At 48.3% G+C, this 14,356-nt stretch overlaps 1 protein-coding gene across 1 annotated transcript; it reads right to left on the bottom strand.

Moving 5' to 3' along the window:
• Window positions 1-428: 428 nt before the first annotated feature.
• Window positions 429-12,752, bottom strand: bmf2 (BCL2 modifying factor 2). The gene is made up of 3 exons (XM_079753236.1): window positions 12,514-12,752; window positions 9,608-9,852; window positions 429-4,802 (listed from the first exon to the last, which is right to left on the bottom strand). The coding sequence occupies exons 1-3, from the start codon at window positions 12,725-12,727 to the stop codon at window positions 4,695-4,697; spliced, it is 567 nt and encodes a 188-aa protein (XP_079609362.1). The 5' UTR covers window positions 12,728-12,752; the 3' UTR covers window positions 429-4,694.
• Between the last annotated feature and the right edge of the window lie 1,604 nt (window positions 12,753-14,356).

The following is a 14,356-nucleotide window of genomic DNA, read 5'->3' as shown; positions in this document are numbered from 1 at the left end:
GTTAAATCTCAGGCTCACGGGGAACATCTTTTCATGGGTTCTAAGAGGAAATGTTCATTAGTGAAGTTGTTCTGCGCGTACCCCTTGACAGAACCTTAAAGGCCCTTTGGTTCTCTGGGTCGGACAGCTGGATTACCACGCCTTTCGTGATACCCTATTTTCTGTCAATAAACCTGTTTTCTCTATGTTGGTGCAGTCTACAGTGTGACCATTTGCACAAGACAAGGTGTGCAATTGCACAATTTATAGACATATGGATGTGAGAACGTGTGTTAATGTCTGTCAGATCGGGTATGAAGAGTTGAGTCACCAGGGTGTCACGGCATAAGTGAAATCAGTGTGGATATTGTACATATTTTCAATGTGGTTCTGTATTTTGCTTAGATTACGAGGAGAAAACATTGAAAACTCAAAGACATAGAAATTGATAATTTTTGTTTAATGAAAAAAAACAAAATGGTAATGAATCCATTAAACAACCAAGGAAATAAAGAGACATGTTGTTGGATCCTCAGAGCAGAGCTCGTATGTACAGCGTATTGCACTAGAAAAACAAAATCAGAAAATTATAAAAAATACATCCCCTTTTTTTCCTCCCTTTCTCTCCAACCCTATTGTTGTCTTTAACGATGTCGCGGAAAATAACCTCACCCACGCAGAGCAGCCTCGGAGAACTCACAGCCAATGTTTGTAAAAAATAAAATCAAAAACTGCTACATTTTGGACTGGGCCTCACTTCATCGGATGCGTGCAGGTGAAATCGGCGAGACCGCTCTGGACGTTGCTGTGTTATGAACCAACGCGACGGCAGGGTGAGCCGCCGTGAGGGCAGGAGGCCCGTCCACGACGGTCCTCCGACGCAGCAAAGTGCATCAAAGTTAACCATAAAAACCTCCGTCGCATGGGTCAATGAGTTACTGCATTTGTGCGTTTTGCTTTTGTTTGCGTTTATTTTTTTTTAGTGCTTTTCGAAATGACTTTACATTCAAAATCTTTAAGATGCAGATTTCAGTGGAATGTAGGGTTTGCGTTATTCTCCGTTTACATCGGTTTAAAGAACATCCCATGAACTGAGAGTGAGGATGACAGCAGGATTTGCCCAAACGAAGAAATAAAAAGCAGTAAAAAACCTTTTAGAAATGCCACCACATTTGACAAAGCAATATGTATATAAAAAAAAGAATGAAATCGTGTTTTGTCATAAGTATTTTCCTCTTTTTACAAAAAGATTCATTTTTTTTTTGCTGTTCTAAAGAAAACCATAAGAGCCGTGTTGTACAAATTTCAGGTAGAAAAACACCAAATCACAGCACTTGACAGAAAAGATGCACTTCTTGAACTAAAAAAATTAATAAAAATAAAAGAAAAAGAATGAGGAAAATTGATATTCAAGACACTGAAGATTGAACCTTTTGAATAAATTCTTCCCTTGAGGCAGTGTTCGACCGTGGTCGGTTGCGATTAATAAAAAACAGACTCAGAGTACAAAACTTCTGGCCTATCATGCAACCCACCGGTTAATACTGGGCACCGTGGTAGGTCCTTCCTCCTTCACAATGTAAACTAGCAGCCCTACTAGATTCAGAGACGGATAAAGCACAGAGGCCTAGACAAAACTAGGTCAATCCAGCATAATACAGATCTTAAAAAGAGATGTTGCAGTCTAGAGGGAATGGGAAGGGAAGTTCTGCGCGAGAGTAGAAAGCGACACCTAAAATAAACAGCCGTGTCTTGTTTGTCTGTTGTCGTCGTCATGTTGCTGTCTTTTTATTTTACAGTGCAGATAAGAGTGCGAACAGTCGTTTGCGGGCGTGTGTGTGCAAAGGTTGGACATGTGTGCGCGTGAGCAGATCTGAGAGAAAAAACACACATTGGGTTGTTTTGTTTTGTCGTTCCGTCGATGTTGTTTTCACAGTGGGCCCAAAAGACACACAGTACCATTTGTGCCTTCGCAGTTCACTCTTCATTTGTCCTACTATGTGTGGTGTGTCGAGCAAAAAAAATGGAAATAAAACGGAACCGTGAGCAGCAATGTTCTGCTTCTACGTCGGCCATCTTGATGCTGAGCGCGGGTGGTCATGTGACGGGTCATGTGGTGGCTCTGTCGCTCACAAGGCACATGTTGTACGTTTGATTGTCTGGTGGTCATGTGATTCTCGTTAGGATTCGCCCAGCTTGTGGGAGGAACGCGTACTGCTCATGGCTTAAGTCCAGCCTCCGGGACCAATCCAAACGCCGACACACACACACGCAACCAAGACGCAAGACAACATTGAGAAGAAAAAGATCCCAACCCTTGTTGTTCAGTCCACGTCGAGATAGCATCTGTACAGTAGTATTAGTATGAGTAGTAGTAGTACGAGTAGTAGTAGTAGTAGTAGTAGTAGTAGTAGTAGTACTGGGCAAATATACAAAAAATAAATTAAAATAAATTACTTTTTAAGAAACAAAAAACGAAAATAAAAAACTTTGAAGAGGGAAGCTGAGTAGCTCAGTCTGAATTTTGTGGACAGCGTGAAGTGTGAGCGAGCATGGCCCATGGAAAAGAGAGAGAGCGAGTCACAACTAATCACTCAGTCGTGACTCGATACCGGCTCACTGGATGAAATAAAAAAAAACAAACAGTTTCAGCTAATTATTTCATGCAAAAGCTTTAACGACATAATCGTTTTTGCGATTGTTCTAGGTCACTTTTGAGGGACGAATTGTATTATCAATATGTTGTGTGGCTCTGGGAAGTACAAGTTGTCAACGACTCGAGGACCAAAACATTGTACTAGGCCCATGTTAAACACACACTGACCTTCATCAACTCCCTGAAGAAAACATTACAAAGAAAAAGGAAATCCATCAGTGTCTTCAAAACAAATTCACGATATTCATTTACAAAATGTTGAAAATTGTACATCTTCTGACAGAACCGTTTTAAATGTCATCGTTTCAAATCCTTATCTACTTAAATATTTTTAAAAGGAACCAATCTTCAAATAAAAACTGTGGGCTGTGGTGTTGAAAGGGAAAGAGGGTGAAAAGTCGTGTGAAAAAACTTTCGTAAATGTGTCAAACTCAATGTATGTCTTTAACTGGAAGTGGTGGTGAACAAACGGAGACTTTAAAACCTAAAACTTTTCCGGTGGTGCTTTCTGAAAACCCAACGTCTAATTTCCCCTATTTCTCTGCAATGAATTCTATGTAAATATATTTAACAAGGACATTGAAGTCATTATGTAACACAGTGGTTTAAGGTTATAGAATATAGATAATTATATTTGAGGACAGAGCGCAAGACCTCCGCTTTCAAATGTACTCCGATGCATGCCAATCTGATTGTGAGAGGAATGGAGATCTCTACGGGTGAATGCATGTCGCTGCCTTAAGTATTGCTCTCTATTAAATCTCTAATAAAAATCTTTATCGCTTTGACTAACCAAGCTCTAACGCAGCACAGACAAATAGAAGGACACATGGATTAAGACCGGGCCGCTTGGAGGGGGGCGATTGTCGTTCCAACCAGAGAAAGAAAGAAGCTGTTACGAGCTAGAGAAAACGTTGATGTCAATGTGTCAAATGCTTTCATTCTTTGTCTCTTATTTGGCTGTCTGATTGTTTCACAGTTCCCTGATCGTAATCTCACATTTGAGGCTTGATTGAGATTTGTGTGCTTGTCATTTGGCTTCAAAACGATGTTACGATTTTGTACAACAAGCAAGAAGCAAACACTCACAACGGACCCCCTTGCAACAAGGTGTTCTTTAACGGGGGGCTTTCAATACCCAGATTCGTGGTCTTCCAAGGGGTTGGAGAGTGAACGGGATTGGAAGTCGATCAACGTCAAAGTTCTTGCGTCCAAGTTTTTCATTTGTCAAAGTGAATTTCATCCTCTTAAATATATCCTGTTGTTTAAAAAAAAAACTAAAACCTTGGGAGTCAATCGGATTAAGTTATTGAGGCCGCTTTCAAAAAATCATGAACCGTGAGTCAATGAATCGTCTTTTCCTGTCGTGGACAGACGTCTAAAAACCGTAACACCTTAATAAAAACGTATCATCGTCTTTCTGATCCTGCCACCGTAGGTAGGGACGGTGAGAAGGTGAAAATGTCATCGTGATCCTCGCCGAGATTCGCAGCTGACGCCGGCCAGGCAAAAACATCCGGCCCCGATCTCGCCTGCGTCCCTACCAAGACAGCTTTCGTCCGCGCGGAGAAAGGGTGTGTGTGTTCAGTGGCGAGAGAAAATAAGGCATTCCCTGGGCAGAGGATGGAGGTTCGTCTGGACTAGAAACACCAAATACATTTTTTTTTACAGCATTTCACTGTACAAAATAGGTCATCTTACAAATATTTCGAAAATATCTCTTCAAACACAATGGCTTCTTTTTGGATAGGTGGGAAAAAAAAATCGGGAAAAAGGAAAAAATGAAAAACGTGTGGTTCAGCCCCTCCGTCCAGCGGAGGCCATCTTTAGGGTCCCCTCCCCCCCCTCCTCTGTTGCGTCTTTGTCCGTCAAACAAAGGGTGAACCCCCGAACCCCTGATCCAGCCTACAGTGCCATCATAAGAGTCTGCTCCCTTTTTCTGAGGAGGGTAACATGTGGGGGGTAGGGGGTAGAGGAGGACCCGCCATGGACCCCTCGGTTTGTCGGGCAGCGGGTGGTGGTTTGTGGGGGTGGGGGGTGGGGGTTGGGGGGAGGCGCTTCATCTGGGCTCCGCCCTCGGCAGGACCATGGCTTCTCGGGGGAACAACAGGCCCAGCAGGGCGGCGGCGGGCTGCATCCACACCGGCAGAGCCTCCCTTAGGCGTCTCTGAGGGGAGAAACACAGAAACAGGGGGAGGGTCAGACACACCGTGCAGAGAACCACGCTTTACACGTTACGGTCACACATCCACACCATCAGGGAGGACACTGCTGCCGGATAAAAGAAAAGGTTATTTGTAACTCTGGATCCCACCATCCATCCGTAGTATAGAGTCTCTCCCCACCTTCAAAACCTCCATCAATACTCACCTGTTCTGACTGGCCTATCCCACTTAACTCCACCCACCAGCCCATTTAATGAATATGTTGCCTTGTTTGCTTATTTTTTAAATGTGTTTTGTTTTAACTATATTTGCCCTTTTTAAATTGTTTGCTTGTCTTAACTCTAAGGCGACCTTGACAGTTTTGAAAGGCGCCCTGAAATAAAATGTATTATTATTATTTGTAACATGTCGATAATGTACCGGTGAGGGGGCTATTTGATCAAGGATGCCTACAGGTAGAATGTGAACCCAGAACCTTCGGACCGGGGGAGTCACAGGCAGCTATACCGACGAGTCTATTTATTACCCAAGAGCAGTCAGCTGACAGCCAGGCCGTCAGCTGACTGGCTGTTACTGACACTGATACTGCCGGTATCTGCACACATCTGTAAGTACATCTGTGCTTCCTGATCGCCTCGTGCTGTGTTTGAGGTGAGCAGCCTGTGATCTGTGGTGAACCAGCTCGTGCTTCCTCCACGCGCTTGCACTGCATTCTGGAGCTTGTGAGTCTAACTTTAGTTATGGGGGAGCTGTCAGTTTACCTGCAGGATCGCTATTTTTCTTGTAACCTCGCATGTGATCACACAGGAACTCCCCGGCCCGTGTCAGATCAACAACGTCAACAGATGAGGCGATCTGAAGCTATTCGGCGAGGATTCGGCTGCACCCTGACTCTGATCCATGGATAGAGTTAACACTTTTTATAATTAATTCATTCCGTTTACAAGCCCAGGTGTGCCTACACTGAACCGCTGAGAGAAAAGCCAGAACTTTCTGTTGCAAAGTCGGCCATATCTTGCAGTGTTGTTTAGCTCCTCTCATTAACAAGGCCAACAGCAAACAGCAAGAGCACTAGAGTTGTGTTACAGCAGAGGTGTGCAGGTAACACTGTGGATAGGACGGCAAATGCGTCACACTTGATTGATAAGCAATCCTAAGAAAGAAAGGAAGAAAGACAGACTCCAACAACTTCTTTACCCCTCCTCAGCACTAACACAACCTCTTTAATCTCCCCCACCCCCATCCCTTTCATTTTCGGGAGCTGTCCCTCTTATCTCTCCGAGACAAGTGTGTGTGGACTCCTCAAAAAAAACCTCAAAGCGTTGAGCTTTCAATGAAAGCTGGCCCCATTTCATCACGTCTTCCCGTGCTCGGTGTTGCCGAGGCAGACGGATTATTATCCCAAAACACAGCGATGTAACCTGACATGGAGAGGAGCACTCCTCTCCATGTCTCTATCTCTGTCTCTGTCTCTCTCTCTCTCTCTCTCTCTCTCTTCCCCCCCCCAGTTCTGTCACTTTGTGTTTTGCAGCGTCAACGGCGCATTTTCAACCGCCGGCAGACACAGGAGCGGCCCAGATCCTTCCTTTCAGTCTCTCTCTCTCCCCCCGATTCTCTCTCTCTCTCCCTCCCCCTTCTGTCTTTCTCCCCCCCCCCTTCACTGGATCTCCTCCGCCCTTCTTTCTGTATTTGTCTCTCCTCCCACCTTTCTCTCACTCTTTCTCTGACTTCCCTTCTCCCCCTGCTCTCTCTCTCTCCCCCCTTCCTCCCTCTCCTCCCCCCCCTCCCCCCACCCTCTCTCCCTGCCCCCTCTGATCTCTCTGTTTGAGCAGAGCCCACCACACCCTTCCTATCGTTGCATGGGGTTGCATAAGCAATAAAACCGTCTTATTTATTTCATTTTTTACTTCCTTCTGATCCCGGGGCTGTACCCCGCTCCCCCGACAAGCCTGTTCCCCCCCGCACCCCCCTCTCCTCCCCCCTGCCTGGCGGTAAAGTGATTGCCGCGGGCCATGGTGATGCGGCGCTACAATGCTAAGCGGAGCTAAACTGATCCGAACCAGCAACCGCTAAACGCCACCCTAATTGTCCTTAATTGCCTTTGCTCTGTGCCATGCGGTGGTGTTTGGATAGTAGACTGTCTGGCGCCCCCTGGAGGCCTACGGCCCCGGGTGGAGAGTCAGCGTCCTGGGCTTTCGTTTTAGCATAATTTATCAGAATTGGTTGGAGAATTTAAAAAATGAGGGCCACCAGGTTTACAGCTGGGCCCGTGGGCACGTGGGCCAGTGGTCGTGTGCGTGCGCTTAGGAGACAGGTGTTTTGGGGGGGAGGATAACATCGCCTGTTTCTTGAAAAATTGTGAGACGGTGGCGTGATGAAACGCGTCACCGGCTCGGCCTGTTTCTCTTTTTTTGATTTATGCTGAGCGGGGAAGGCGTGTCGCGAGGCCGTGGCAGAAGAAAGCTGAAGCAGTGACAGTGCAAGAGGAACTCAAATTAGAAACGCAAACACATTACTAAATCTATCGCCCCAACGCAGCGCTCATCTGAATAGTATGAAACAAGGCAGGATAAACAACAATCTCAAGATCAAAAGAGGACATTTGCACTTTTGCAACTTGTCTGTCAAACACAAAAAAAAAGCGTGTATAGTTGGATGGGGGGGTATTGTGTGTGTGTGCGTGTCTGGTGTGCGTGAGCACGTGCAAACAGCATGCACGCACATGCAGCAAGCCAGACAGACTCTGAGATAGCAGGAGTTGTGGTTAGCTTGTGTTATTGCCTACGTCACAGACATTGAGTCATGATCTATTTTGAGACGGGCTCAAACCACCTTGCTATAAGTTGACCGCCCTTTGAGTCTCTTTCACTGTTCCTTTCTAATCTCTCCTTTCTTTTACCAAACAGGGTCCATCCATAACCTTGGGAGAGACTTATCAACAAACTGCACCTATTAGTCACGTAGACCGCTGTCAGGGCACACACACACAGACACGCGAGCACACACACACACATTCGCGCACACACACACAAACACCCACACACAAAGAGAGAGAGAGACACACACACAAACACACAAACAAACACACACACACACACAAACAAGCACACACACGTACACCCACAGACTCCGGTCCTGATAAGAGGAAGAGATATGGGTGTTTGGAGGAGCGTGTACAGGTGAGCGGCTGGTTGCTCGGGGATGACTCAGGTGACACGCGTCCCCTTAGTGTAAACAAGGGGATGTGCCACGGCCCCGCAGACGATTGGAAAAATAAGTGTTCACTGTTCGTAAACACTCATGATACGGGGAGATTGAGAGGTGGAGGTGAGTGGATTAATCGTTTCTTTAAGTCTATAAGGTGTCCGGTCAACATGACAAATTACAAGTTATAGATTATTTAATTAAAAGTCTTAAATTCAATGGTTTTGTCGGACAGGCTGTCGAAAAACATACTAACTTGAAACTGAGAAAAACATACAAATAGTTGCTTTCCTGAAACCATACGAAAGTACATTCAATTCAATATCACTTGACTCCTGAGTAAAACGACGATTTCAAATCCGACCCATCGATTCATTGGAAACAACAACCGATAAAATAGATTTGATTTTCACTTTGACCCTTGATTTGGTTTACTGTAATGGGATTAGCCGTGTGCCGTGAGATGGTCTCCACTGGGGATTACATTAAGTATCAATGATGTCGGCCCTCCCGTGCCAAGGCCCCCTACAGGGCCCATCACAGCGGATCATGAGGAGCTTCTACTATAGCCCCCTGCCCTGGGACGACCCCGGCTCTCCTTCCTTTGTCGTGACCGTGCTCCGATAGGCATGGGTGCTGCTCTGGCTTTGATAGAAGCAGGATGACCGATCCTGGAACAGCGGCAATGTTGAATAACGTCCTGTTTTGCTTTCCTGTCTTTTTAAATGAAAGGAAAGAATAAGGGACATTTAATTTGCTCTCCGTTACCCATGATACACCCGGAGCCATCTTTCCCTGAAGCAGCTGAGGACGGGGAATTACATTTTTCTCTTTCGCTCTTTTTTCTTCTACTATCTCCGCTCGAGCATCGAGGGCCTGGCAGCTCAGCGGCTCTCTGCTCCACTTACAGCGCCGCCCCAAACTATTTCAGCAGGGCCATCAAAGGACCCTCCTCCTCGGGCAAGGGCGATGCCAGAGTCGAGATGGATAGCTGCGAGCGCTTTGTTTCCTCGACGTTGATTAGGATCGAATTGTGATTGTCTATCTTTTTCAGTGATGCTACATTAGGCACGGCGCGGTCGGGTTCATGTCACCCAATAATAGGTGACGCTTTAACTGAATGCGGGTTAACGCGTTGACGAGCTATGGAGATTTACTGGGCCCCTTTGTCCTACTCGCTGTGTCAGTGTTCAGTCGACGCGGACATGGTTGAACACTTGCACAAACAATAGCTGCAGGCACCACAAAAATACCTCACGGGCAAACACAAACAAACACAAGCGTTGCACACACACGCACGAACACAGAACCGCAACATTAACACCGGCTTTGTGCGGCGAAATGCAGCTGTTCGGTGCAGATATTAATGATTACAATTAAAATCTTTCAAATGATAGCAGATTTGTTTCGATAACAAAAAATGTAATTCGATAAAATTGTATGACTTTGACACAGCCTTGAATAAACTTCAACATTTCATCTGTGTCCGCAGTGATTTGCTCTTTGTCTTAACGCGTCCAGCCTGTGCCACATACGAATACAATTCGACGACTCTTTCACAATAAAAGCCCCTCGGTGTGACCCAAGGATCGGGGGGACTCACCAGTTCGGTGTGGTCTTGGTTGAACTTGTCCCCTATCTGCCGCAGTTTGCGCCCGATCTCCACCTCAACGCTCACCGCCGCACGCTCCGCCGGCCGTGCCAATGAGCCGTGATTCCCCTCGCCGTTGCCCTCTTCGTCCTGCTCCAGCTGCTCCTCCTCGGCCAGGCGGGCGGGCTGTTCCCCCCGGTCATCCATGGGCTCCGAGTGAGGGGCGGGTGAGGAGACGACGGGACTGGAGCAGTTCCCTGCGTGGGACACGACCGAAGAGGGAACAACAGGTTGGAACGGGTTGCTGGGCTGGAGTGTGGTGTGTAGTGGTGGCGCTGTTTGAGTCCTGCCCATGAGGTTCTGGGTGCACACCGATTCCCAGCTGCACAGACACTGCAGGCACCTCCCTTCTACTCCCTTCTCAACACACACACACACACACACACACACACACACACACACACATTCTTCTACTGTGTTCTGTCTAAGTCTTTTGCGTTTTGTAAGATAAAGTACCCGGGCCACTGGGATGGGTATAAAACACTTCAGTCACACTTCAGAGTCAAAACAAATACATTTTACGATGCTTCTAGAAGATGAGAGGCCATAGCGGAAAATCCCTGACACCCCGGACATTTCATGACATAAGCGTTCCTGTTTTTCCGGTATTGTGACCTCCACACATTTGTCACTTTATCACCCAACACGCGGGGTGGTGGACGAGCCTGTCTCTGGCATCGTGCCACCCTAACAGGTTCTCTCAGACGCGCGGTAAACACATGACGTGGAAACGAGAGCGACGGGGGAAGATCACAAACAAGCAGCGAGATTATGCGGCCGAGAGACCTAAGTGAGTCTGAGAGGGAGAGAGAGAGAGAGAGAGAGAGAGAGAGATGAAGAGGGAGGGAGAGAGAGAGAGAGAGAGAGAGAGAGAGAGAGAGAGAGAGAGAGAGAGAGAGAGAGAGAGAAAGAGGGAGAGAGAGAGAGATGAAGAGGGAGAGAGAGAGAGAGAGAGAGAGAGAGAGAGAGAGAGAGAGAGAGAGAGAGAGAGAGAGAGAGAGAGAGAGAGAGAGAGAGAGAGAGAGAGAGAGAGAGAGAGAGAGAGATGAAGAGGGAGAGAGAGAGAGAGAGAGAGAGAGAGAGAGAGAGAGAGAGAGACAGACAGAGACAGAGAGAGAGAGACAGAACGAGAACGAGAACGAGAACGATAAAGAGAGAAAGAGAATGAGAAAGAGAGAAAATGAAACCGAAAACGAGACCGAAAACGAAAATTACGAGCGAGGGCCGGCATGCCGGGGGGGAGCTGACACAGCACGAGAGCAGTTGACAAACAGTGACGGAGTGTCCCAGAGTCCTCCCTAGGTGAGAGTCCCACGGTTCAGCAGTGGGGCCTCAAAGCAAGTGATTCTGAAGCCATAGAATTACGAGGGGGAGAACAAAGATAGCTATTATCAACCCCAGCGTCCTTATCCGCCACCAAACCCTCTTTATGAGAGTACAGCGCGGCCTGTTCCTCCACCTCAACAACGCAGGCTGACGTCCTTTAAAACCCAACGAGACGTGCCCAAGGAGGGGAGACGTGAGTTCATCAGTGAACGTGCATGGTTTCAGAGGCCCCTACTGTTAGGTCAGGTACTGCAGGGGTTAAAACGGGCGGGGAGTGTGGCACTGGTGGCTGTGCTGACTCGGGTGAACCGGGACAATGACTATCTCTCCACTGGCATCAACAAACGTCCCCTTACTTAAGGGCTCCAATTCCATTACGCAGAAGCCGTGTCACACTGATTGGATTAAGGGTCCCAGAAATGCGAATCCAATTGATGCATTCAAAGAAGAAAAATGATTGACTAGGTGTGTGCGTCAGCTCTACCAAAAATAAGACGCACTTTCACAATAACAAATGTGTTGACCAAAAGATAGTGGAGGATAGTAGGCGGTGGTTTTGGGACACCTGCCCAAACCATTCTGGGCACGGACCCTGAAGTCCGGAGTCCACCTGCAGGCTTCCGTGATGAAGATGCCTCTAACCCTTTACATACCGACCATTACAAGCTCCTTAGTGACATACGTAGAAAATCTAGAAACAGAAAAAAGGGTCACTTTGGACAGACGCCTCCCCTATAAGACTTGATGGAATTAAACACGGCTATAGAGGCCTGTTTTTTGATCTGTACTCTGAGGCAATTTCTCCCTCCTTGGGCACGTCTCGTTGGGTTTTAAAGGATGTCAGCCTGCGTTGTTGAGGTGGAGGAACAGGCCGCGCTGTACTCTCATAAAGAGGGTTTGGTGGCGGATAAGGACGCTGGGGTTGATAATAGCTATCTTTGTTCTCCCCCTCGTAATTCTATGGCTTCAGAATCACTTGCTTTGAGGCCCCACTGCTGAACCATGGGACTCTCACCTAGGGAGGACTTTGGGACACTCCGTCTCTGTCGACTGCTCTCCTGCTGTGTCAGCCCTGCGTGCCGTCCCTCGCTCATTTTTGGTTTCGTTTTCAGTCTCGTTTTTGGTTTCCCTTCCCCAAAAAGCGTTCCACTCACTCACTTCACACTCTTACTCTCACTCTCCCTCTCTCTCTCTCTCTCTCTCTCTCTCCTCTCTCTCTCTCTCTCTCTCTCTCTCTCTCTCTCTCTCTCTCTCTCTCTCTCTCTCTCCCCCATCTCTCTCTCTCTCTCTCTCTCCCCCTCTCCCTCTCTCTCCCCCTCTCTCCCTACCCATCTCTCTCTATCTCTCTCTCTCTACCCATCCCTCCCTCTCCTCTCTCTCTCCCCCCTCTCCCTCTCTCTCTCTCCCCCTCTCTCTCTCCCATCTCTCTCTCTCTCTCTCTCTCCCCATCTCTCTCTCCCCATCTCTCTCTCTCTCTCTCTCCCCATCCCTCCCTCTCCCTCTCTCTCCCCCCCTCTCCCCCGAGCCCTTACCGTGTGAGAGTGCAATAGGCTGTGAGCCGCCACAGTGCTGAGCGTTGTGTTCGAGGCCCAGGGGTGCGTCCCCAAGGCGGGGCAAAGAGGGTCCGGGGGCGTGAGGCGGGTGCGGTGCAGACGCCTCATCCGTCGCGTCCGTCTTGAGGTTCCATTGGCAGGGTTCCCCAGTGCCGAGAGGTGATAGGCTGCGACGACATGTCCTCCTCCTCATCGTCCATACGACGCCACAGCGGTCGTACACCCTGAGGAGGCCAAGCCACGCACCACACAAAAGCATGCACACACACACGCGCACAGACACACACACACACACACGGAGACACCCAAGCACGAACGCACACGCACACACACATACGCAGACACACAAGCACGCACGCACACGCACGCAAGCATGCATGCACACACACAAGCACGCACACATGCGCACACACCCACACACACACACACACACACACACACACAAACACAAACACAAAAAAAATCATGAGTTTCCCTTAAAAACAACTGTGTGTGTTTGTTAGCGTGTGTGTGTTTTTGTGCTCCCGTGCAAGTTAGCGTACCCCTGGGCTCCTCGCCAGGTAAACCCTCCCCGAGACACGCCCCAGACCTGTACCAAAGTGGATCTCCACCAGGCGACGGAGCGCCTTGTTTGGTTTGAGTCAACAAGTCGTCTGCGGTCAGCCGGGCCCCCAGCGCGTTGGGAGAAGTGGCTCCGTGTGGGGGCCCGAGGTGGGGCCGTTGGAGGTGACGTGGGAAGTCTCAAATAAGGAGCCATGGCGCTGTTTACATTGTTCACCGCCCAACCGTCAAAGATACGCGGCCGTGTTACGGTTGTTTGGTTTCAATTTCAGTCACCACCTCTTACAGGTTTAACACAATGCCCAGGATTCAACACCTGGCCAGGATTCATAAACAACGGCGAATATAAAGAAAAATAGATTGAGTGCAAACTTTAGAAAGGTTACGATTAATGAATACATGCCTCGGGACATAAGCTAGACAAGTTATTTCAGTAACATAACAAACCCTGTGATAAGAACGCCTCCACCCCCTCCTCCACCATCTCTATCTCCTCCACCAACACCACCACCGCCAAACAATGTCACGGAATTTCAAGGCATGCCACCCTCCCTGTTGGGTGCCACGATCCGTCACCCTCCTTCCCGCTGGCTGCGGGCGCTACCCCCCCCCCCCCCCCCCCCCCCCCCCCCGCTGCTGAACACTGATCCGCTGTGAGGCAGAAGCGTGTGAGAGAGAGCCAGGAGCCATCACACCCCCATCAAAACAACAGCCACCACCGCCATCACAACCGGCACCACCTTCTCTGCTACCCCTCTCTCCACCACCAACTCCAACCCCATCACAACAACCACCACCTTCTCTACCTCCACCCCCCTCCCCACTTTCTTTACCTCCTCCACCACTACCACCACTATAAACATTTCGCCTGTTAAGCCCTTTGAGACTGTAGTGGTGATTAAGGGCTATACAAATAAAATTGAACCACAACACCAACTTTCTCCTTCACCACCTCCACCCCCATGAAAACCACCACCACATTCTCCACCCCCAAAGAGGCTCCTCTGATTCACCTCAACATCAAACACTGTCAGTTTGCCAGCCCGGTGTAACGAACCGTGAGATCAAAACGAGTCACTCCTTCCCTCCGTCTAACACGTGCTTCTAAGTGCTCTATTCTGCAAAACAACTCAACAGGGAACCTGAACTCCTGATTCTCGCTCAACTCCCTCTCTCCTAATCACGATACATACATCTTATGGATAAAGTCTGCGGTCCACGCTTGAAGAACTTGATGACAGCTAGGTTTTCACTACAGACG

Source organism: Pollachius pollachius (assembly GCF_949987615.1).
Source record: "Pollachius pollachius genome assembly, chromosome: 16".
Classification (NCBI taxonomy): Eukaryota; Metazoa; Chordata; class Actinopteri; order Gadiformes; family Gadidae; genus Pollachius; species Pollachius pollachius.
The sequence above is the reverse complement of the archived record's forward strand: the minus strand, read 5'-3'. Positions and strand labels throughout refer to the sequence as shown.